Here is a 22,425-nt window from a genome sequence, read left to right on the forward strand (position 1 = left end):
GTAGTTCTAATCGAATCCTCATCCAACTCGCAATGGATTGTGGGCAATATCAGCCGTTAGAGTGTGCGTCGATCCACACTTCGAATTCTGACTTCTTCGAATTCGGAAAAAGTAGACCATCCGGGTATCTTTGGAATAAACATACTCTTTTCAACATACTACGATTTGGGACATACTAATTCTATTTTCGAATACTATTTAGGATGGATTTTGGGATGCAGCAATGATTTTCCATTCAACTGGGCTACTCTTGCATTATTTTTCTATGTAAACACGTGCTAGACAGATGTGTTTGACCGTTGCGCTCGCCTCTTTTGCAGCGTCTTGCGCATGACACAGTGTTCTAAATACGCAGCGCTCAAGTTAAAATTAGTTCAACATTTAAAAGTCGCGTCTCGAGACCTTGCAGTTTTTCCCCATTCCACTGCCCCCATCTCTTCGTCCTGTGTGAACCAGCCCTAATGAAACTATTGTCTTCTGTTGAGCTGCTTTAACTGAAATCGAATTTGCTTCATAATTAATTTAGCAACATTAACACGGTTAATGTTAATAGTCCTGTTTATTACTGTGAAGCTGCATTGAAACTTTAGACTTTAGAAGAATATAATATACGAGTCATACGGACTTTGAGTTTGACAGAACAAATCACTGTTCACTTTCATTTTATGTAAAACGGAAGCTTTACATGATACACGAGGGTGAGTAAATGTCAGAATGTGTATTTCATTTTCAGACGTACCTCGGGCGTCCTGGTCGGTGAGTTCATTTGCAGCCGCTCCTCAGCATGTGGCTCTGGTTTTGATGAATCCTTCTGTATTTTTAAAGATTGTCGCTCATTCTGTCTGGGTTGCTCTGCCAACAGCCGCTGACGCTCCTCCTGCATCGAGACAAACGGAGACGAGAAACTGCCATCAGACTGTGTTAGTTTGGATTCTTTTGGAAGTATTTTCATTGGTGGAAAATCAGCATATGAACGGGCCAAATTTTAGTCAGTAGCGCTTAATAGAAACTTTCACTTTCACTTCATTTCTAACTAGTGTCCTAATTTAATGTGAAACATGGGACTGTGTCTAAGGATATTGCTGACTCTTATGGCAAACTGCTTGCGATGCTCCTCATTTCTAAGTCATGATAAAGAATTTTGTGCTGACGATTAATTGTCATACAAATAAATGCGATTAACGATTTAATTGTGTTTTATGTTATTTACAGTTTAAGCCTAATCTGTTATTTATGTACTTGGAATCATATATAATAATAAAAACTATAGTGTAATAGGCCTATATAATTTAATTTAATGTTGTGGAAAGTAGTATTGTCACGTATGGTTACAAGAATACACAAAGACGATGAAGATCAGGTTCAAAAACATTATTAATCCATACTAGAAAATGCTACTCAAATAACAGCCGGTAGACGAATACAACCATAAACATTAACGAGAAAGGACAACTAAGCACTGAGTATTTTTAATATAATATAATTAAATATAATAAATATAATATAATAATGCAAACTTTTGACTCTTTGAATACTTTACAACAGTGTTTTTATATTCTTTGGCAAAATGCGATAGAAATAGATTAGCACAAATAACCTTGATCAAACGATTAATAAATAATCATGACAGGTCTATTGGGTGAAAGTGTCTGTTAAATGAGTGAAGGCAAAGGTAAATGTTTATGGAACTGCTGCATGAACAATCGTGCGGTTGGTCTAAAAATAAGTCATGTGATCCTATGCAGCTGAAGACGTGAGTCAGCATGAAAGTGAGAGTGATTTTGTTGAAATGATATTAGAAAAACAAACAAGCTCTTTCACACTGATGATGACCAAGGGTCAATTCTTCATGTATTTTACGGTTTTGTATGTTTTCAGTGACAGTTTAGTGATCAGTATTGCTGTGGTTGTGTCTGGGCAGTAACTCACTCTCTCTTTCAGCAGACGTTCCCGCTCTGCTTTGGCCTCTCGAAGTTTCCGTTCGATCTCCACCAAATCCAAGATGTTCTGAGGGCTGTAAAGTTGAGATTGTTTTGCATCATTATTATGATTTTATGTGAATATTAAGTGAATATCAATTAAAAAAAAAAATCCCACAGGAGAATCAGCCAGAGCTCTCATTCACGATTATATCAACAGAACACAATCATAGTTCATACAACAATGACAGTAACACTTTACAATAAGTTTTCATTTTTAAACATTAGTTAACTTGAACTAACAATGAAAAATGCTTTTAAAGCATCTTAGCTAATTTCAACATTAACTAATACATTATCAGAATCAAAAGTTGTATCTTAATATTATTTAATGGATCTGAGCTGGCATGAACAGTTGTATTATTAACTAATGTCAACAAAGCTTAATAAATACTCTAACAAATGTATTGCTCATTGTTAGTAGCATTGTTGCAATAACTAACAACCTTATTGTAAATTGTTAGCAAAATGACAATTCTGTCATTAACAAAAAGAGACACAATACACATGGTTTCAAAGCAGCTTTACAGAAAATCATGATGTTAATGTTTATAATATCTTACATGACTTATAGTTGCATTTAGCAGATTAGAGCTGGGTGATAATATAGTTATATTTTGCAACAATATAAACAATCACTAGTATATATTGCTTTATGTAAGTGTGCTGCATTTATGTGAATAAAGTTGGATGTACTTTTATACCCAAATTTATAAAGAGAGCTGTGCGATAATACATTTTGTTACATTCAGTAGAGATTTGTTATATATATCGTATGGATAGTATATATTGCTGTATGTGAATGTGCTGCATGTATGCTAATAAAGTTGGATATACTTAAATATACAACTTCATATATATATATATATATATATATATATATATATATATATATATATATATATATATATATATATATATATATATATATATATATATATATATATATATATATATATATATATATATATATATATATATATATATATATATATATATATATATATATATACAGTATATATATATATATATATATATATATATATATATATATATATATATATATATATATATATATATATATACAGTATATATATATATATATATATATATATATATATATATATATATATGGTGGACGTAATATAGTATATCATAGATGCTAAATTTTAATATAGAGATAGAGAAATTTAATTAAATTAAAGCCATTATTGTCTAAACATCTTCCCTTCTGGCCAAGCAATTAAATTTTGTGCCAAGCTTGATGTCATTTATTGGTTTACATGCATAAAAAAAGAGATATGACAGACTAGCATGTGATTTATTTACTTGAGGTCTGTTTCTCACACAGATCCATTGACTCAGAACAGAAGACTAAAAGACACGAGTCATATGGGCTATTTTTATGGTACTGTTATGGTGCATTTTGTCCTTTGAAATTCGACAGTCCTGGTCATGGACTATAAATTGTTGTTGTATGGAAACAAACTACATTAAAATAGAGTATTAGAAATAGTTCCAGGGTATAAATGACAGCATACGGGTTTGAATGAAATAATGACTGCAAAATGTCTTTTAACTGTTCCCTTCACAGATTTCACCCACATGCAGTCAGTTTAATATGTTTACTCACAAAAACCTCATAAGCCTCAAATAAAAGGTTTCACACACCCATGTAAACACACACCTGTTACAGCTTCGTGTACAGATTATTCATTATTATAATTCAAAAACAAAGTCAGGTTGCTGGTTTGTGCCACTCACCTGGGCGCGCGGGAGGTGTTGGCGCTGTTGCACGGCGCGTGAGAGCCGTTCCCATCGGCCTGCGCTGATCTCAGCCCATTATAATGTCCATTACTCAGTCTGTGGGTGGGATGAGGAAGGCGAGGCGAAAGAGCCTCAGAGGTTTGTCTGTCTGGAGTCATTCGCACCAACACTAACATATGAAAGCAAAGGGACACATTACATTTACATTCAAACATTTATTATACACTTCTGGCTAATAAACATTAAAAAAAAATTATATAACCACTGTGATCTTTTGACTAACCTTCTTGTATTTTATGTATCAGGTATATTTATGATATATTTTGTTTGTTATTTCTGTACATTTAAAATGTACCGTACTGTTGTTTCCCTTTTTATACCTCATGTTTGTTGAAGTCTATGTCTTATTAGAAAACTAAAAGTTAATATATTTAAAATTAAATAAATACCGTGAACCATTATAAAAGTCAAAACGCTGCCTTACAGTAATGACAATGAGATTGTACCTTTATTTAATTCATTTTAAATCCTAAAAAAAAGTTTATATTCTAAATAAATAAATATTTTTTTGAGGTCACATGATTTCATGAGTGGAAAAACACAAGTAATATATTAAACAGAAGCAACATTAGCAGGATGAGTTATGAAATGAGGTTTAATCACTCTTAATGGGTGTTTTATTGACTAGTAGTTTGTACATACAATGTACTATGTTTGTAGCTACTAGTTCAACACACACAAACAAACACACACACACACACACACACACACACACACACACACACACACACACACACACACACACACACACACACACACACACACACACACACACACACACACACACACACACACACACACACACACACACACACACACACACACACACACACACACACACACTCACTCACTCACACACACACAACAACAACTACAACACACACTCACTCACACACATACTCACAGTCACATTGGCAACCGCAACATTTCAATAGAATAATTCTCTATAAAATCATTTCTAGCCCTGGAAGTATTTTCCAATCCTTCTTTCCATCATCATCATCATATAAAAGTTGGTATCAAACAGGAAGTGCAATAAAATTAAGTCACGTCCCATAATTCAATCATTAACTTGTAAGATTTATGGTAGCACTTTTACAGTCCTGTTTCGCATGTATACTATATACTTATAGAAATTACACTAACTGGGTAATAACTAGGTACTAACCCTGAACCTAACCTTAACCCATGTAGTTACCTTATATTACACATACTTTCTTGGGTAAGGACACTGTAAGTACACGTACTGTAAAATAAAGTGTAACCAGATTTCTTATAGACGAATTTATGTAAAGAAGGTGCATATGCACCTTCACACACAGGCACAGTTCCATAGATTGTCTATGTTTGATCGATTCCTTCATGAGATAAAAGACTGTCAGGTTTATTAGAGACAAACAAAAGCACGACTGTGTGCAGTTGTAGTGGCTCCACTCGCTTTTCCAGTATGTGCAGCAACACGGACACACCTTAATGAAAACACTGACAAAAGCTCTTCACAACTAATAAGCCACGACATGCAGGACTGTCATGGTGTTTGGCTGTTGTACTTTCTGTTTTGCTGTTTTGCATGCTGCATGTTGTCTATGCACAGTTGCGTTGCCGTTTGACCTACTTACAGTCTGAGTGCCAGTTAAACCGCATTTCATCACACCAGATATTTGTGTACAAGCATCATTGCAATAAAGCTCAAAGCGTAAACGTCGGTTTGCTCACCTTGCGCAGAGAGAGGTCTATCTGAGACTTTCCTATGCGAGCTCCGTCTGCGGGGTAAACTGGTCGTCTCCTTCAAAGATTCCTGGGAACATGGTTTAAACACAGTCAATGTGCTGACCACTAAAGGTCTAGATGTCAAACCATCTGATGCACATTCACGGTGTACCTGTGCTGCTTTGTGAATGGTGAGAGGGCTGAGTGACATCATGCAGGGGGTGGATCCAGTGATGTTGGACCAATCAGTGAGTGGCTTCTTCTCTTTCAAACTCTACAAAGGCAAATGTCCTTGATGTTTAGCATGTGAGTTGAGAGAAACATCCGGACCAATGCTGTTATATTAGTTACATAAAGAGGTAAATATTAAACAAAAAAATTAAGTTTCCAAGACAATAATAACTGCAGTTATTAAGACAATAAATAACCTAAACATAAATAATCACAATAAGCCATTAAAATACATTCATACAGGAAAGAGGCTCTGTTCTAAAACCTAGTGCACAGCCATGTTGTTTACACAGTTACATAGGCAACAACTGTGAAATGTGACACAGCACAAACAAATATTGGGTAAAACAATCATTTAAATTAGATTGAATTACTTTTATCGATACTTTTAGGTACTTATTTTTAGATTTTCATCAACTCAATAATATACATTAAATAATACAAATTTAAAATTAAAATAAATTATGAATACAAAAACATAACATATAGTATTTGTTTACTTGCATGTCATGTGACCAATAACCCCCACCATAGTAACATGAACATGCAAATGTGATGTAAAATTATTAAAATATTAACTTAAATTTTCAGAGGGGGCTTCAAGAAAATATTTTAGGTCAAAGGCTGACAAAAGAAAGTTTGTGAACCCCTGCATTATGGGACATCCTTATCCATAATGGATACATGCAAAGAAGGTATCTTAGAAGGCTGTTTGTAATCATAAAACCCAGAAGAGAATTATGAATTTTGATTAATTACACATTTTAGGAACTTCCTATGGCTCTTTAAAACAGCGTTTTGTATTTATAAGTAAACAAAACATTGCTACCAAGTTGCTACATAACTTGTGCCACAATACTGGGGTGTTCTGGGTGGTTGTCAGGGCATTCTGGGTGATTTTAGGTGTTTTCGTCTCGTCTTGTGTGAAACTTTTTTCACCTGTTTAATGGTGCAGCAGGTGAAAATGGTGAAAAGAAATATGATCACTTAGTAAAGTACAAACCCAACTCATCAACCAGTGCTGTTATCGTTAAACAAAACTAAAAAATACAAAAAATGGATATTAAAAAAACTAATAAAATGACTAAAACACAACAAAATTACTCAAATTAAAATGGAAAATATAACAATAAAAACTAATGCAAAATATAAATAAATATTAAAGGGGCTATATGCAACTTTTTCCCCAAAATAAACGTAACAATAGCCTTTTTATTTTACCATTTATGACTCAAACATCTCCTGATGAGCATACTGACACCTTGTCCGCTCACAGTGGGTGCACGTATAAGCCTGTATCCTATTTTTCCTATTTTCTGTCGGGTCGGATTTTTCCCGCACTGTCTGCGGATGTGACGTCACCACCGCTGCGAGAGCGAGCAGAAAATAAGAGCAGTTCTGTTTTTTGGCCACAGGTGTCAGTCGCGAGTTTAAATTTCAGAAAAACGCATATAGCCCCTTTAAGATAATATAGTAATGATACAAAAATAACACTGTCCTCAGCAAAACACATGTTTTGAGGAATCATTCATGTCTGGAGCACAAACACTGCAGGACAACACACAAGCTCAACTTTAACACTGTTTTACACCTGGTATTAAGATGCCTTTTGGTCGATTGAATCACAAGTAGACGAGAGAGACACATTCCCGTTCACACCTGGTGTTTTAATCCATCTCTTTTGTCCACTTTCAACCACTTCTGTCCTGATTTCTTCGTGGGGAGGGTCTATAGGCTTTTTCAGATCTTTTGATCTGATGGACAAAATAAGCTTGCACAATTTTCATATGAACGCAAAAGGAGACGACAGAAAAACACACGGAGAGCAGCAGCTTTCGTTTCTGCTCTGACAGACGCAAGATCAAGCCAAACGCTGTGAGTGTGTGTTAGAAATCAGGACTGGTGAGAGAATATTGTGCTTGGTATGCATTTCATCTTCAAACCAAACTTGGGTCTCCAGCCAGAGAATGCGTTCTCTGGAAGTGATCAAAAATGGACAAGCTCAAAAAGTTTTAGACCCAGTTTACACCTGTATTTAGCGTCGTCCACTTGTGATCCGATCGACCAAAACGCTTGATACCAGGTGCAAACAGGGCCTTTGAGGTACTATATGTACTTGTACTAGTGATTCCTGACTTAGTACTAATCCGAGTAGTTAAGAATTTAAACAGTACTGCAGCTTTAAGTTAAGCATCCATCCCACCCTCTGACTCACAGACACATGAGCGACTGCGAGGAACATTCCTACAGACCGTACATACAGACAAATCAGTCATAATTCAGTTAGACAGTCCGTCATGTTACCAGTTAACAGCTGCTTTATTCTCAATCCTGTCTTGTGTGAAAATCCCTCCCCACATTCCCTCCATCTTTCCTGATCAGTCACATCTGCGTGCCAGAATCTGATTTAACAGAGCAGATATACATCTCCTGAAGTACATACAGACAGAAACACTCACCAGACGTGTGTTGAGTTCAGTAGGATATCTGCTTTCTATCGCTCTGTCCTCTCTCACACTTCCTCTGGTCATTCCCTTCTCTGGGAATCCTGCCCTCTCTGACTCTCTCTTCCCTATCTGTAATTCATTCCTCCACCTACTTTTTCCTTGACTCTAGTGTATCCATAATCACTATAACATAACTAATCTCTAGCACTAAGTATTAAAGCTGAGAGTGTGCGTCGTCCTCTTCCTCTTGTTGAGTACAGTGTTATTTAGTATCATAACTGTATGTATTGACATTATGGTTTCATTTGTTAACATTAGTTAGCTACATTAGTTAACATGAACTAACAATGAATAATACGTGTTCGTCTCAATCAGCTCCATAGCTCCCTAGGTAGTGAATCAGTATATCGTGTTCACAATTTCGGGCACTGGTAAGGACAGTAATGACCCTGACTTTATACACATTGGGACACTGATGACTCTATTTCCGGCGACATGACAAAGTCCTCGATGTAAGACGTCACTCCTGGTATTTATGAACAACAGCAGTACAGATATCTTTATGACTTTTATTCACTTAATATTCAACAATATTATTGATCAGACTGTACTGACGCTGTTGTGTAAGAACTGAACTTTGATGGACGATGACATCACTGTTTTCTGCAGAACTGCTTATAGATTAAATTAACTAATATTTAATAATTGATGATCTTTACAACGGAACTGAATCAACACTGAACTGACTTCTGCTGAACAACAGCTGAAATGCATCATTTTCCTGATATCACTGTAAAGCTGCTTTGAAACTATCTGTATTGTATAAAGCACTATATAAATAAAGGTGACTTGACATCATTTATTTATGTTATTTAAGTATAATATTATAAATACTTTGATTGTGCCATATCCCTGAAACATTTCAACCATAAATTTATTATAAATGTTAGTTAGATTATGTTCATTGCCTTTATAACAATGTATGTTTACACTGAAATATAATTAAATAACGGTCTGTTTTTTTAAAAACATCTAATTATGTGTATTGAGTTGCCGCGTATAAGAATTTACAGTATAGGAACATAGTGAGCATCGATGTGCCCTGGTTTTCAAGGTACATTGTGGGACTTTTTAGGGAGTGAAAGTTTCAGTGCACTGGAAGGATTTTGTTATTTGAGACAGCCCGTAAAATAGATTTTTGATTAATTATGCATTTAGGAACTGTTTGACTCCTTGATCAGTGGCCTGATTACTGAACTAGGGAGCTGATTGAGCATGTTTTAATCTTAATGTTAGTCTTAATACATTTTTAAGTTTAAGAGTTGTATCTGTTAACATTTTTAATGCAGCAAGAACTAGGGCTGCACCCTAATATACGACTAAACGTTAGTCGACGAGAAGAGGCTTAGTCGACCAAAAGTTTATTAACCTAGATAAATGTGCGCTATTATTAGGTGCATATCCAAGTGTTTGCAGAGTGTGGAAGTTAAAGTATAGTGCGCTTACTGCATGACTGTTTAGGCGTTCGGGTTACAGAAGTCGTCGGTAGCGCTGTCATTTTGTTTTTAGACCACGTAATCAATAATGTCATTAAAGAAGTGTGTTTTTGGTTGTGAGGGAAAGATAACTTTGTTCAGCTTCTCAAAGAACCCAGCATTAAGCAGTTTGTTTTTGCGAGGCAGCAACAGAGTAATGCAAGTATGATTGTTTGTTCCCAAGATTTCTGTGACGAATGTTTTATAAACAAGTTTGACGCTGGATTTGCAGATAGTTTGAAACTGAAAGATGGAGTGGTCCCAGTGATAAAAGATCCCGGTCATGAGTTGAAACCGCAGGCAGTGAGTGAAACTGCATCAAATGTCTGTTTTGTTGGAAATCGGAGCGTAAGTGCATATAATGTTAACAACATATACGTATAGTGAATCAAAAATTATCCAGGGATAATGTCATGATGTGTGTGTGTGTATTGTGTGCTTGTGACTCTTTAGCTCCACCCACGACACACCTCCACAAGCTCGGCTGTTTTCGGAAAGAATCAGTACAGCGTATCTGTCTTTTATAAATATGATCAAACTAAAGACTCTTCTGAGATATGAAGGATGCAATCCTACTCTATAGGTACTCAACATTAACATGAGATTGTCAGAAACTGTGTGTGTTATGCCCCCTTTAAAATGTCTCCTTGCAATTTTTTCCCGACATTTATAATCATTGCTGCGGTAAACTTTACGTGTGCGCTTGAGCTTGGAATAGGCTATAAACAGTATTATGCTTATATATTATTAAAGGCTCACATTCCCTCCAGTATATATTTAAATTAATATAAACTATATTTAGTCGAAGACAGCCCTACCATGAACTAACATGAACTTGAACATTTTTATTAACTAACATTAACAAAGGTTAATAAATGCTGTAAAAATACATTGCTCATTGTAAGTTCATGCTAGTTAATGCATTAACTAATGTTAACAAATGAGACCTTATTGTAAAGTGTTACTGTTTTTTTATGAAATGTAAATATAAAATGAAAAACTAATATTTAATTTGGTTACTTTATTTTAAGATGACGTAGTTAATAGTTGTAGTAACTGCATGTACATAACAACATGTACTTACTATAGAGTTACGGTTAGGGTTTAGCTTAGGGTTAGTTACTTATAATTATGCATAATTTACTGTTATTACTATAGTAAGTACATGTAGTAACGTGCAACTACGTCACCAAGTGTAACCTTTAATTTTTATACATTTTAATATACTTCAACTTAAACTAAAAGAAAATTTGCCTTTGTAACTAACTTAAAATAATGTTTTGTTATATTCTATTTTCCTTCTGTAAACAATTAATTTATAGCAACAACTTATGTAAATGTTTTTTAGTATTTTTAGTTTTGTGTAACGATAACAGCACTGGTTGATGAGAGGTGTTCTGGTACTTTGCTTAGTGATCAGACACACCATTTTCACCTGCTGCACCATAAAACAGGTGAAGAAAATCCCACAGACACACATTGAAGGAGGAACCCGAGACACAGTTTCAGAACGCACGTTTTCAGAACATATAAAACCGTCCCCTTTTACTGAAGAAGAAGCATGTAGGACGTCTTACCCTCTGGGACCTGTGGAGCAGCTCTTTTCTCTCTTGCCTGAGGGAATTCAAAGTTTTATCCTTTTCTTGTTCCATTTCCTTCAGCTGATTTTCTAGTTGCTGGACTCGTTCCTGCAAGACAACGACGTGATCATTAAAACATTTTCAGCATGAACAGAAACTTCATGTGAAACATACACATTCAGTAATAAGCTTCAGTCTGGTGTGTTAAGGAGTCATGATGAAACACTTGGTTTGGTATGTTGCACTGATGGCATAATATGCTCAAAGAGAGAGAGGAAAGTCAGCGTGGTGCCGCCCACCCGGCACATTGAGCTGACAGGTCAGGGTCAGAGATCTGTCATACGCAGCAGCTGAGTCAATGAGCACCTATGCACTGCTCTGACGCTCTCACCAAAACTAGATCACTCCTATTATACTCAATAGACACTAAACGCTCATGATGCGGATGTGACACGTGTATGGTTAACGGACAACCTGCTGCTATTTTATCCCCCACCCCCTGCCATCTGAGAAATACATTAAAATGCTTTTTTTTTTACTTTTAATTACAATATTTCTTATATTTATATATATATATATACATATAAATTGTGTATACTGTAGATATACAAATATAAACAAATACAATTGTTTAAAAGCTATAAAAATAGCACTTAAATTACATAGATCAATTGTAGTGCTATTAATTTGTATTATTTAATTGCATCATTGCAAACATGTATCATAAAAATTTTTCTATGTATGAATATTGTTTAAATGTATGATGAATAATTTAAATGTTATATACATAATACATATATATAACATAAAAACATGCGTGTGTGTGTGTGAGAGTGAAATAAATGTATTAGTATATAATAAATTTAGTATATAATTTATACTAATAGCACTAAAATTGTGTTTAAAATATTGAAAAAATTACAGTAAAAACAGTAAAACTGTAAAAATATATTTAAATTATTAATTTGAATAGCATTCATTACTATTTAAAATGCAACAATATTGTAATATAATATACATAGCACATAAAACAATATTTAAAATAAAAAAAATATTTATATTATTCATTTTTATAAATACACACACACACACACACATTTTTGTGTATATATAATCTTAATATGGATTAAAGCAGTTGATAGGAGTTGCACTGCAGATACCATAGAACCATAGAACCATAGAACTCCATGAAACCCGATTCAATTCAGTGTCTCACTTTTAGTCAGTCTCTAGTCTCTCTCTTTTGTGGCCCCTGATGTAATTACCTTGTTTACAGTATCATGTGACTGTTTGGTCTGTCAGCATGAGCAATACTTACGCTCATGCTCAGTGTGGCGGTCTGCCTCTACTGTATAACAGCCAATGAGTGTCCGATGTGGTAAACAATGTGTAGTGAAGATACACTACGTTCCATTAAACAGGAATCTAGCATTCATATTGGAAAACTGCAACAAACCGCCACACAACTCTAATTTGGCATGAACTGGCATGAACTGGCATAAACATGAACTTTTAAGCAAATAAAATGAGAAGCATTAGTTTCTACAAGACAGGAGTATAAAACATGGTAAATGATCATGTTCATGACGAGTTGTTGGTTAAACTACACTGAAACTTCAGATAAACTGCATTCATAAAACAAAATTGTTTAGCTCACCTGAGATGTGTTGCGCGTGTGCTGTACTCTGGTTATCTCTCGTTCTATGACCGTTTCACTTTCTCCATTCTCTCCTTCTCTCTCGTCTTCTATACCGCTTTCCAGCTCCAGAATGTGAAACTCCATGTCTTCAAAAGATCGCACTGTGGCTTCCAGCACATCCTTGTCCTGAAAAAAAAACACATACAGACGAAATTCTTCAAATCTACAGTATAAGGGAGTACGTTTTTTCACCATTCATGCAGCAGTAATCTGTCAGTGGAGATTTTCATGCTTTTGTTTCTCTGCACAAAAGTTATTACAAAAATAAGGACTTAAAGCTTCAAAACAACACTCTTCCCATCTGTCATTGCTCAGTCAGTCAGATAGTCCCGACCCCAAACTCACGTGACTGAAGTCAGAAGTCAGTGTCACATGATCCTTCAGAATTCTGTATGTGTGTTTGACTTGAAGCGGCGCTGTGCTGAGCTGTGTGTCAAGTCAGACACACCTATTCTTGCTGCTGAAAAACGTTTCTATAAAATGTTGAAAAAAACTGTGCTGCTTCATATTTTTGTGGAAAGCATGTTTTTTTTCTTTTTTAAAGAAATTAATAATTTATTCAGCAAGGATGCATTTAATTGGCATAAACTGTTTTCAATATTGATAATAAAAAAGTCTCAGGTGTCCCTAGAATGTATCTGTGAAGTTTCAGCTCAAAATACCCCACAGATCATTTATTTTACCATGTTGTAAATGCCCATTTTGAGTGGAAGGAAAAGCATTCTGTTCTGTGCATGTATCTTTAAATGCAAATGAGCTGATGCTCCCCAACCAGAAGAGGGCGGGGCCTGTACAGCTCGTGGCATGCCTTGATCCAGATAGTCTGCCAAAAATAAACATCTGTTTGGTTTTGATTATCATCTCTATCGCGGCCACGGTCATGTGACATTGCAGTTCTTCTTCATCATGAAAGTTTTTTTATTTACTTCAGTTTAAACGTCTGATATATGGTTTTCTGAGCGCACACACCTGAAGTACTCGCACAGAAAGCTGGATGCCAGACGGCACGTCCAGTGAGTATTAAACTAAGTTCTCTTTCACATCTTATTGCACTTAAATTGTCAAATACACACAAGGTTATGTCAAAAACACAAATCTTTTGGTTTGTTATGTTTGGTTATGTCTGTGAACAGTAGAGAAAATAAATCACATGTGTATATTAGATCTGTGTATTAAAGTGACAGCAGTGTAACATACAGTACCTACTGCTATATATGCTGTTAATATGAATCAAACAAAAGAAAAACAGAAAATCACTCACTGTTCTTGACTGAATAACTTTAGTAGCTTTAATAAGAATAAATGTCTTACTTGAATGCTGCTGTTAAATGCTCTGGCGAGGAGATAAACATGGTGGACTGTGTACAGCTCATTTCGGGGTGGAGCTATGCTAATAGGATAGATTTCGTGCCAGTCCTAGGCGGGGCCTGTTCCAATGTGACGTCACATTGGAGCACATTCCCGAACGGCTCATTTTGAGACAAGTTTCAGATTTATGGGGTAAATAACAAATGGAGTAGATGGATTTTTACCTCATTAGGGTGGTTGTGTACACACACTGCAGATACATGCAGTAAACATTCAAAAACAATATAAAAGAGAATTTTGCATAATAGCTCCTTTAATAATTGAGCACCAATAATAATATTAACTAAGCAGCAAATCAGCATATTACAATTATTTCCGAAAAGCTGAAAATCTAGGCTGCGGTTTTGGCCACCCCTAGTTTGTCATCACCTTTTGCAGCTGAAGCAGCATCTGCTCCCGCTGGTCTTCTGGCTGTGAAGGGATCTGTTTCTCCACTTCTTCACACTTCCTCTTCATCTTCTCCACCTTCACACGCTGCTCTTCCAGCTGAACACGTTCCTGAAGGAAAGCATTTTTTCAGCTCAAACACAAATGAGGCTTTTTATGAAATTGTTCATGTGTATATCAAGCTGTGAACACAGCAAATACAGACCTTCTGACTGTTGGCCAAGCGCTGGCTCTTTCTTTGCCTGTCCTTCTCTTGCAACACCTGCAGTTGATCTGTGTGTCTGCGCAGTCTCTCCTGCTCTGTCTGCAGTTCCCCTCGCAGCAGGGCGACCTCCAGCTGCAGCTGCAGAAGAGCAAACACACGGGTCACTTTCAATGAACGGCGAGTTGTTGGTGAGAACACACATGTTCTTTGCTCACCTCAATTTTCAGCTCCTCCCTCTGCTGGTCGAGCTCTGTGATGCGCTGCTGGACCATCGAGGGTGACGTCAGGTGCTTTGCTGAGTTTCTGTCTGCTTGTTTGACTCGATACTGGTAAAAAGAAAAATGAGAGACAGATGCGGTTGAAACGCCAGGTAAGTTGAAGGACTAATTATAAGATGACAGCGTCTATTTGAACAAAGCTGAATAATGATCATATAAAAAATGTGAAACAAAATCTTATCTGCTCTTCAGCTAAAAGAAGGTATTTTAGAAAGCAACATAATATAAAATACAAATATAAAAAATAATATATATAATAATATAAATTTGTATCTTTTTTTTTTTGGCTAAAAGAAGGCTTCTTAGAAAGCAGCACAATATAAAATAGAAATATAAAAATAATACATACAGGGTTTGGTTTAGGGTTAGTTACTTGTAATTATGCATACTTTACTGTTACTATAGTAAGTACATCTTTAAGTCACCTTAAAATATAGTGCTACCTACAATACAAACATGAAAAAACATAAAAACTTATCTACTCTTTGGCTAAAAGAGGGCAACTTAGAAGACAGTATAATATAAAATCTAAATAATAAAAGTTATATATATATATATATATATATATATATATATACACGCACTGATCAGGCATTGACACCGACAGGTGAAGTGAAAAACACTGATTATCTCTTCATCACGGCAACTGTTAGTGGGTGGGATATATTAGCAGAAGCAGAAAAATGGTCCAGCGTAAGTTTGACAAGGGCTAAATTGTGATTGGCTAGACGACTGGGTCAGAGCATCTCAAAAACTGCAGCTCTTGTGGGGTGTTCCCGGTCTGCAGTGGTCAGTCTCTGTCAAAAGTGCTCCAAGGAAGGAACAGTGGAGAACCGGCGACAGGGTCATGGGCGGCACAGGATCATTGATGCACGCTGGGAGCGAAGGCTGGCCCGTGTGGTCTGATCAAACAGACGAGCTACTGTAGCTCAGATTGCTCAGAAAGTTAATGCTGGTTCTGATAGAAAGGTGTCAGAATACACAGTGCATCGCAGTTTGTTGTGTATGGGGCGGCAGAGCCGCAGACCAGTCAGGGTGCCCATGATGACCCCTGTACACCACCGAAAGCACCAACAGTGGGGACGTCAGCATCAGAACTGGACCACGGAGCAATGGAAGAAGGTGGCCTGGTCTGATGAATCACGTTTTCTTTTACATCACATGGATGGCCGGGTGCGTCGCTTACCTGGGGAACACATGGCACCAGGATGCACTATGGGAAGAAGGCAAGCCGGCGGAGGCAGTGATGCTTTGGGCAATGTTCTGCTGGGAAACCTTGGGTCCTGCCATCCATGTGGATGTTACTTTGACATGTACCACCTACCTAAGCATTATTTCAGACCATGTACACCCTTTCATGGAAACGGTATTCCCTGGTGGCTGTGGCTCTTTCAGCAGATAATGAGCCTGCCACAAAGCAGAAATGGTTCAGGAATGGTTTGAGGAGCACAACGAGTTTGAGGAGTTGACTTGGCCTCCAAATTCCCCAGATTTCAATCCAATCGAGCATCTGTGGGATGTGCTGAACAAACAAGTCTGATCCATGGAGGCCCCACCTTGCAACTTACAGGACTTACAGGATCTGCTGTTAACATCTTGGTGCCAGATACCACAGCACATACAGTATATATACAGTTTTATCTGCTCTTTGGCTAAAAGAAAGCATCTTAGAAGGCAGCATCATTTTTACCTGTTCGCTCTCTGTGCTGCTGCCCTCTGTGTCTGACTCCGCCCCTGAAGAGGCGGGGCTTTGTTCAACAGCCACTCGCATGATCCACGGGGATCTTCGGACAGGCTCCCACTGGCTCCTCTGTGTATCCATATTGTGTCTGGGCATGTCTAATTAAACAGGAGTGGAGACTAGTTAAGTATGGATGTATGGGACATTGGCACATTACTAGGGCTGTAATCAACCAAAGAAAATCTTGGTCGACTGGAGTCCTGAAATTTTCGACTAAAAATCGACTAAAAATGACGTTAGGAAAAAAAAAGTTAAATTAATTAGCTGCGCACTGTGCGCAGTACTTGGTAGCCTTGTTGTCTGCATAAATTAATTATAAATAAACATAAAAAACTAGTAGGCTATTTGCAGTATATTAAAGGTCCCGTTCTTCGTGTTTTTTTGAAGCTTTGATTGTGTTTACAGTGTGCAATATAACATGTGTTCATGTTTCGCGTGTAAAAAAACACAGTATTTTTCACACAATGTACTTATCTGTGTACCGCTGTTTCCACTGTCCTAAAAACGGCTGGTGATTTCCTCTTTCTATGAAGTCCCTCCTTCAGAAATACGTAACGAGTTCTGATTGTGCAAGCGCTTACCGTGTTGTAATTCGACCGCAGCTTAGCGCACGTGCCAGCAGTTCCTGTGTTATGATTCGACAGCAGCTTAGCGCACGTTGGAAAGGTCACGCCTCTTAACGGAGAGATGTATGCATTCAATAATCTCTACAGCGTCCCTGGGAAAGCCAAACAAAGGTGATTTGACTCCTGGATGAAAATAACAGCGTCTCGACAACATGGCGATAAACACACTCAACGCAACAGTTCCTTTTCTCCACGCGACACGTCCGCTTCTCCACGTGGGACAGCAACAAGACCGCGCCCCCTTTTTCGCGTTTCTTTGTGGGCGGAGGTTAGTCTGTTCTACTGCTCTACTGACGTAATTAAAGAAGGAAGTACCAGGGTGTAGTCCAAGCCAGCCGTTCGCTGTAGGCTTTGAAAGGGAACTTCTGTTAAATAAAATATCTCGCTTGGCATTGAACTTTGAGCTTTATAATTTTACAGGTATTATTTATGCTCTAACAGCAACATTACACACTAACTAAAGTTTGAACAATGGGATCATGCGGAATGGGACCTTTAAATAGTTTTTGAGCTGATTATTTTGCACTGAAATGAGTCTGACACACGAGTCTGTCAGCTCTGACAGCGTCGCATCAAGTGCACCTGTGCAATATCATAGCCTATGACTTCCCAAAATATAGTACTATTGTCAACTAGATATCATCACAAGAACTTTTGAGGAATATGCAACATAATTTAGACAATTGTTTTTGTCATATGTATTATAATAACTGACAGACAGTATAATTTCAGCCGCTCTGTGCAGCTCGAACGTTAGGAGCTCAGCTGAGCTCAGCTTCGCGGCTGAGACACGAAGAGACTATTAACTTAAAGCTTTTACTCTTAAACACAAAAGGCACGTCCACTTTAATAAAAAAGGAATATTTATTAAACAAGCCAGATCAAGAGCAGAAAAAACGCTCTCACGATTAAATAAATAATATAAGTTACAGAAAACTAGCCTTCTTCAATCTGTCTCTCTTCTCCAGTGGGTTGGGCTAATCCAAAAGTGAAAACAATGGGGGTGTTCTGAAGGCAGACTCATACCTGTGAAACAGGGGTGCTCTGAAAACACCCCCATTAGCAATTAGTGTTTTCCACCTGTTGAAATGAACGCGGCGCGGCAAAACTGATGAAATGAACGCGGCAAAACGGACAGTACAGATCCACTTTTGCGGCACGACTGAAGCGTGGTGTTGTGACGCTTCCCCTCATATGTATGTTGATGGGCGTTCCTCAAGTTTACCGCTATGGGTGTGCGTTTGAGCCAGCGGGAATGAAAAACAAAGGACCGGCGAGAGACTTCTCTTCGCCAGTTGGTTGGGCTAATCCAAAAGAAGTGAAAACAATGGGGGTGTTCTGAAGGCAGACTGATACCTGTGAAACAGGGGTGCTCTGAAAACACCCCCATTAGCAATTAGTGCTTTCCACCTGATTAAATGAACGCGGCGCAGCAAAACTGATGAAATGAACGCGGCAAAAACTAATGAAATGAACGCTGAAAAAAATCGACCAATCAAAATTTTGGTCGAGCCAGAACGTATCGACCAATAATCGACTAATCGACTGGGAGATTACAGCCCTACACATTACAGTAATTCAGTCCGGCTCATGGGAGGCTGCAAATAAGGGTCAAATGACAGATGCTCAAGCCAACATGTATTGAACATGGTAAAAGTGAAATCCTTTCCTAAAAAGATGCACATGACTGGTAACCAGCTTATGTTGTGTTCTGCAAATTTCTTAATTAGATTAATCAGCAAAACTTTGTATATAACAGCTCTTAATTCTCAGGTAAGATGTGTTACAACAAACCACAGGAAAGGCTGTGAAGATGAAAGACACTAGATCAATGGCTTTATAGTGACAGCGGGTTTTTCTCTAGCTTGTTCAGGTGTTTTTGACACAATACCATACAACAAGGCCACAGTTCACTGTAAATGGACTCTGTGTGTTCATTGAAGCTTTTGTATTTGCCCGTCTGTGAGCTTCAGTTCTCTCCACCCCGTATCGCCCTCTTACGCCATTAATCGGACAAAGCTGAGTGTGGGAACAGCCTCTCGGTACGCCATTGTCCAAACCCTTTCCCACCCTCTCTCTGCCCTGTCCATCAGTCCTGCCCATGCCCAAGCCTTATTAGGATTCAGAGAGCTGGAGCCACGCGGATAAATATAAAACTCAGATATGAGGAGTTCCAAACACAGACTGACACAGAGAGTTCTGGAGGAGGAAGTGGCTTCTAAAATGTCACAGGCTGGTTTCATATTTCCACAGAGAGAGAGAGAGACTGGAGTCCTAGAATAACCACAGCCGCACTAAAGCAGACACACAATAGCTTGTTTGAACAGGATTTTAGCTTAGCCCTTCATGACAAAAGCAGGTGTTTTAGTATGTATATTTACTACATGTACTGTTGATTAAAACTAGACCCAGAAGTTTTTAGTAGTCGAGATATTGTCGAGATGATAAACACACAGACTAATGCTGCGTTCCAGGAAGGTTTTTTGAGTCCGTAAGTCAAACCACGACTCACGACTTTGTAGCGTTCCAGGCAAAGTCACGCCAAACTGCCTGAGCGCAAGGAATTGTGGTAGCTAAAGCATGGCGGACAGTACGGGGCTTATGCTCATTTACAATTGTTTCTATCGCCAAAGGTGCTTACTCCTTGCTTATTTGAGGGAAACGGAGGAGAAAAAACGGCGCATACGGAACGAGAAGCTGTTATACCTTTTATTTTACGTTATTTGTTTCATAAACACGGCATATTCCGTAGGTGCTGCCATTGGTGTTTCGCGGGCTACGTGACGTCAGAACTCGTAACTGGGAGTACATCGATCTAGTACGAGTTCACAGGTGGGAAGTCACGGGTTTGACTGCCGTTCCAGTGCACTTTCACGGGTAGAAGGTTGGAAAAACACGGGTTACGGGTTGCCTGGAACGCGGCATTATTACAATGTATTATAGGACTGCCTTCTCTGCAAAAGATATATGCAATGCTACCTTACAATTTGACTAATATAAAATATATTTTAATATATAAAATCTATAATAATATAATAATAAAATATATAATATATAAAATCATACAAAATATGCACTTTGACTAAAACAGGCCATCTTAGAATAACCTGGCTCCGCCCTCCTACATACTTCAGTTCAATTTTCATTTTCCTTCAGTACTTCGTCTGGGACTGCGGTATATTCTTAGATTTTCTCCAAACAAATTTTTACCGGTCCAATCAGCGAACAGAGGGAGTGGCTGAGAACGATGACGTTGATGTTGTGCTCTAGTTTGAGATGACATACGTCGACTTATGACCAAACGTTAATGATTGGTTATGGCAGATCCAGAGTGGCTCTGGGCAGATCCAATAGTTTTAAACTTCAACAGAGTACCCGCCTTCAAGGAAGTAAATGCTTGTCAATGGAGAGTGGCCAGACTCTGTACAAATGAAATGTACGAGAGTCTGGTAGGACCAGGCTAATCTTAGAAGGCAGCCTAATATAAAATATAAATATAAGATAATAATAAAAAATATTAAATAATTATCATGTACAAAATGAAATTTGATACTAATTTATTTACCCATTAATACTAATTAATGGGTAAACCACAAATGGTTTACCCATTTGCCAGCAAGAAGTTTTTGTAAGGAAGTGAAAATCATTGAAAATATAATAACATTTTGTATGATCACATTATTTTATATATTTTAATGATTACAGGTTAGAATAAGTATATTGTTTAATTTTTTTACATAAATATATCTGTTACACTGAATGAAAAAAGCATTACCCTGAATGACGAAACTTCTACTTCAGCTTATATTGCAGGTCATAAGCTGGCCATCTATATATAAAAGTGAGCTTGACCAACTTATTTTTCAAAAATTCTAACAATATAAATGTTTTTTTGGCATTTCACTGAATGACGTGCGGTTTTATAACTTAGGATACCACACCATGAAAAGGTGAAATTATCAAATATTTAAGAGCAATGAATTCACTTTTCTGCAGCACCACATGGTCTTCAGGGGGCCTTTTGATGATGTCACAGACTGTCGAATGACTATCTGTTTTTTATATGATTTCAGAATGGCTTCTTGATCCTGTTACACTGAATGATTTCTTACACACTGGATTTTCGGGACAAAAGTCCCCATGTCATTTAAATACTTAAAAAAATAAGTAAGACATAGTCCTTTTAATATAACACAGCCAACACATATTTGAAAATGCCAAGAAAACAAATATATTTTTTTACTTGTTATTTTATACATTTATTTAAAGATGTAATGGCAAAATCAAAGTCCGGACCATTACGCTGAATGACAATTTTACACGTTGGAACATTATTTCCCCTAAATGTTGACATTTTATTTGGACAAAAGTTATTTGAAATAGTAAAGTAGACAGTTTACTTGCATTTAACATGTTTTTTATGTATATAAAATGACTTTTGTAAACATAATTTGATGCGGACACAAAAATTGTGACGTCTTGTCTTTGACCCACATATATATATATATACATATATATATATATATATATATTATATATATATATATATATATATATATATATATATATATATATATATATATATATATATATATATATATATTCTTTATTTAGATATATATATATATATATATATATATATATATATATATATATATATATATATATATATTCTTTATTTAGATATATATGTTATATATAAGTCTCTTTATTTATATACACTCTATTGCCAAAAGTTTTGGGATGCCTGCCTTTACATGCACATGAACTTTAATGACATCCCATTCTTAATCCGTAGGGTTTAATATGGAG

The 22,425-nt window shown here is 36.8% G+C and overlaps 1 protein-coding gene across 4 annotated transcripts in view; it reads right to left on the reverse strand.

Moving 5' to 3' along the window:
• phldb3 (pleckstrin homology-like domain, family B, member 3) overlaps window positions 1-22,425 on the reverse strand; it is a 35,704-nt gene that overhangs the window by 5,230 nt on the left and 8,049 nt on the right. For 3 of the 4 annotated variants that reach the window (XM_079837890.1, XM_079837891.1, XM_079837892.1), the window contains exons 3-13: window positions 16,937-17,085; window positions 15,184-15,294; window positions 14,969-15,106; window positions 14,746-14,874; window positions 12,967-13,134; window positions 11,307-11,417; window positions 5,689-5,790; window positions 5,523-5,604; window positions 3,744-3,915; window positions 1,930-2,014; window positions 740-877 (exon numbers count right to left, since the gene is read on the reverse strand). In XM_079837890.1, the coding sequence (XP_079694016.1) occupies window positions 740-877; window positions 1,930-2,014; window positions 3,744-3,915; window positions 5,523-5,604; window positions 5,689-5,790; window positions 11,307-11,417; window positions 12,967-13,134; window positions 14,746-14,874; window positions 14,969-15,106; window positions 15,184-15,294; window positions 16,937-17,083 (1,383 nt within the window). In that variant the 5' untranslated portion in view covers window positions 17,084-17,085. The remainder of the gene's footprint in view (window positions 1-739; window positions 878-1,929; window positions 2,015-3,743; window positions 3,916-5,522; window positions 5,605-5,688; window positions 5,791-11,306; window positions 11,418-12,966; window positions 13,135-14,745; window positions 14,875-14,968; window positions 15,107-15,183; window positions 15,295-16,936; window positions 17,086-22,425) is intronic. The other variant, XM_079837893.1, reaches the window with a different exon arrangement.

Source organism: Gobio gobio, assembly GCF_949357685.1.
Source record: "Gobio gobio genome assembly, chromosome: 15".
Taxonomy (NCBI): domain Eukaryota; kingdom Metazoa; phylum Chordata; class Actinopteri; order Cypriniformes; family Gobionidae; genus Gobio; species Gobio gobio.